A 3,193-nucleotide genomic window follows, 5' to 3' on the forward strand; every position below is an offset into this window, starting at 1 on the left:
TTAGAGAGATGATTCATGAAATTTTAAGTCAGTGCCACGTCTAGGAATATCAAGACATAGTAAGACATTGTAAAGAGTATTTTTTTTCTGAACGAATCTATTAAAGAGATACATAAGGTGTTTCTTTTTTTCCCCTAATTGCTTAGTTTTTCTTAGTCACATATTCAAGGGAACATACTAATGTTTGGTAAAATGGTGTTTGTCAAATTCTACTTCTCACTTTCACCTACCATGCCATGTTCAATTATTGTATATGTAAGTATCAGAAATTCGAGTATTGTTAATTTTAATATACTTTCACCAAAGTAGTATTTTTAATGAGAAAATCATAATCTCATCAGTAAGCCCTTTCTAAAAAATCCAACAGAAAATATCAACTAGTAAATGATTATGATAAGAAAAGAAAACCCAGAAATAATCCTAAGGCAGAGCAACTTCAGGCTTCAATGTGAAACAATCACAGTCTCTTGGGAGGTGTTTCTCTCTCAAAGCAGCTGTCTGTTCCAAAGGTGCTCAGGCACCATGCACTTTTCTTCTTCCAACTGGGAAGATGTAGAAAAATGATTCAATTCACTCAAGGAGGAACAAATATTTAGTCAAAGTGATTATGAAAAAGGCTGCTTCCATGATCTAGGTGAGACCATGTCAGAGTGTGAGGAAAGTGTTAAAATTGTGGGTGGGTCCAGGATAGACTGAGATGCAGAAGCTCCAGCATACAGTCTTCTGTCTTGGGAAGATGGAGCCAGTACTTATTCCCTCAGGAACAGGATTACTTTTCTAGTCTTGGGCTGCAAATCCCATAATTTTGTGGTACTAGATAAAAATGTGGCCCTTAAACTTGAATGTGCAGGCAAGCTTTCTCAGGGGCATCTCTTTTTCAAATCTCACACATGTCCAGAGCCTCTTCTACAACCTGCGTGACCAAGGCCTTGACCATTCCAACCATGACAATGACCACACTCCCGGATACAGGCCACCACAGATGGACTGCATCAGACTCCCAATGGGTGCCTCTGACTCCCTTCAACACACAGATATACCCCACTGGATTCTACTCACACTGCTTCCACAATGTGCAGTAATTTGTAAATAGAGAGGTTATTCAAATTGTAGACAATGAAGTTTAACGTATTTTCATAGCAAACTAGTGGAAACATCATAGGAGACAGGGAACATTGAAAACACAGAGTTGTATACATAAAACTTCCAAGTATACCTGGAATCTACTGTTTCATAAAATGCAATAAACATCTTTTAACTCTCATTAATAAGAAATTTACTTTGTTTACGGAACTCATATGCAGACATAGTAAAGAAAAAAACAGATTTCTTTATAATTTTATAGAGTTGAACTGAAACTCGCTCACAGACACATTTGCACTTGACACTAGTGCCTTGGGAGCCTCAAGGTAGATGAGACGTTTCCTAACAGAAGCACACACAGACACAACCTGATTTCTGCCTACATTTCCACTGGCAATCCTATGCTTAGCTACCTTTGGACCCCGGGAGGGAAAAGAAACCAAAACGGAACAAAACTTCTCACGTCAGAACTACCAGTTACAGGGGGAAGAGAAAAAAGGAAACACAACCAAACAGAAAAGAAGTCCTCTAGAGTGCGACGTTTCCCAGGAGCGTGGGCTCTTACGCTCCCTCTCCGCGGATGCGGCGGGCCAGCTGCATGTCTCCGGGCATCATTGTGACGCGCCCGGCATGGATGGCACACAGGTTGGTGTCTTCGAAGAGGCTCACCAGGTAGGCCTCGCTGGCCTCCTGCAGGGCGCCAATGGCCGCGCTCTGGAAGCGCAGGTCCGGGCTGATGGCCTGGGCGATCTCGCGCACCAGGCGCTGGAAGGGCAGCTTGGGCAGGAGCAGCTGCGTGGACTTCTGGTACTTTCTGATTTCCCGCAGCGCCAGGGTGCCAGGCCTGTAGCGGTGAGGCTTCTTGATCCCCCCTCTAGGCGGCAACCTCTTGCCTGGGGCTTTGGTGACTGGGGGCTTCCTGGGGGCCTGCCAGGCGGTGGCTTTCCGGGCGGTCTGCTTGGTGCGCGCCATGTTTGGGGGCCTTAGCCTCTCCGCTCTCCCTGGGCTGAGCCTGGCCTCCTGCAGGCGGTGCTGGCGTCTGAAAACGAGGGCAGCGGTGCTGTGGACAGGATGCAGAGAGCCTGTGAGTTGAGATCTGTGCGCATGACTCTCCCACACACTTAGTCCCTGCAAACCCAGCCCCAGACTCACCGGCTCTCAGGTCTGTGGGTCGGAGGCCGGGCTTCTAGTCTTCCTGGAGGGTCGTGGGTTTCCTTGGTCTACACAGCAGCAACCAGGAATCTCCCTCGCAGGCAGTCTCTTTCTGTCTGGAGATCTCTGTGGTCTCAGTAAGGCCCTGCCTCTTATAAGGAGCTCAGATGATTGCATTAGACCCTCCCAGCTACCTTCCATTGTACCCCTTGCTTCACTAGATCCTCAACCTCATCAGGGCTGTGAAAACCCAATCAAGTCCCCAGATTCTGCACACACCCCAGGGAGGGAGGAACCTCTGCTGTGTGCATCATGGGAGGGATGGTAGGTGCGAGTTAGTAAAGTTCTGGGTTCCAAGGAGATTCTGAAAGTTTACATGGAAGTCATTACAATGAAAAAGACATGAGTAAAGTTGCATGTTACACGACATTGGTGACTGCTGCAAAACACCAAGGGTGCGATCATGAGGTGTCTCTCAGGTTCCCAGAGGATGAGGTGAAACGGTGAGGGAAAGATGGAAAACCTCTAACAGGGGTGCTCTTGGGGGCATTTTTCTCCCCCAAAGTGACATTCAAGGGAATCTGCAGGTAGCCTTCAGGCAAAGCTGTGGCTTTTTGTTCAAATGGTCCTATGAGCCTGTCACTGAGGCCCCCTGTTTTTTTCTTACCTTGGTACTGGGGCTGAGCTTGGTTTCCATTGCCAGCTTTGGAAATGCCATGAGGCCCAGTGAAGACCCTGAGTTTACTGAGCTGCTGCTGAACCGAGGCCACAGCTGCTACCTTCATACCTCTGGCTCCATGAGAAAAGGCAAAGCAGAAAAAAAAAAACACACAAACAAAAGGCCCCTATTTCAATACACGGTTAACAGGCTTCTCTGATACTTGTAGTAGAAATTTAATGCCCATGTATGCAATGCATATATCATGCACCAAACAGGAAATTCCAGGATAATCAACAC

At 46.8% G+C, this 3,193-nt stretch overlaps 1 protein-coding gene across 1 annotated transcript; it reads right to left on the reverse strand.

The window, feature by feature from the left end:
• Window positions 1-1,644: 1,644 nt before the first annotated feature.
• Window positions 1,645-2,055, reverse strand: LOC116418755 (histone H3.Y-like). Its single transcript, XM_031935399.1, has one exon. The coding sequence runs from the start codon at window positions 2,053-2,055 to the stop codon at window positions 1,645-1,647; it is 411 nt and encodes a 136-aa protein (XP_031791259.1).
• Between the last annotated feature and the right edge of the window lie 1,138 nt (window positions 2,056-3,193).

The sequence above is a fragment of the Piliocolobus tephrosceles genome, chromosome 4 (assembly GCF_002776525.5).
Source record: "Piliocolobus tephrosceles isolate RC106 chromosome 4, ASM277652v3, whole genome shotgun sequence".
NCBI lineage: Eukaryota > Metazoa > Chordata > Mammalia > Primates > Cercopithecidae > Piliocolobus > Piliocolobus tephrosceles.

What these genes read in the sequence shown, in the direction of transcription:
- LOC116418755 (XM_031935399.1), bottom strand. Translation starts at nt 2,055, where the DNA reads ATGGCGCGCACCAAGCAGACCGCCCGGAAAGCCACCGCCTGGCAGGCC.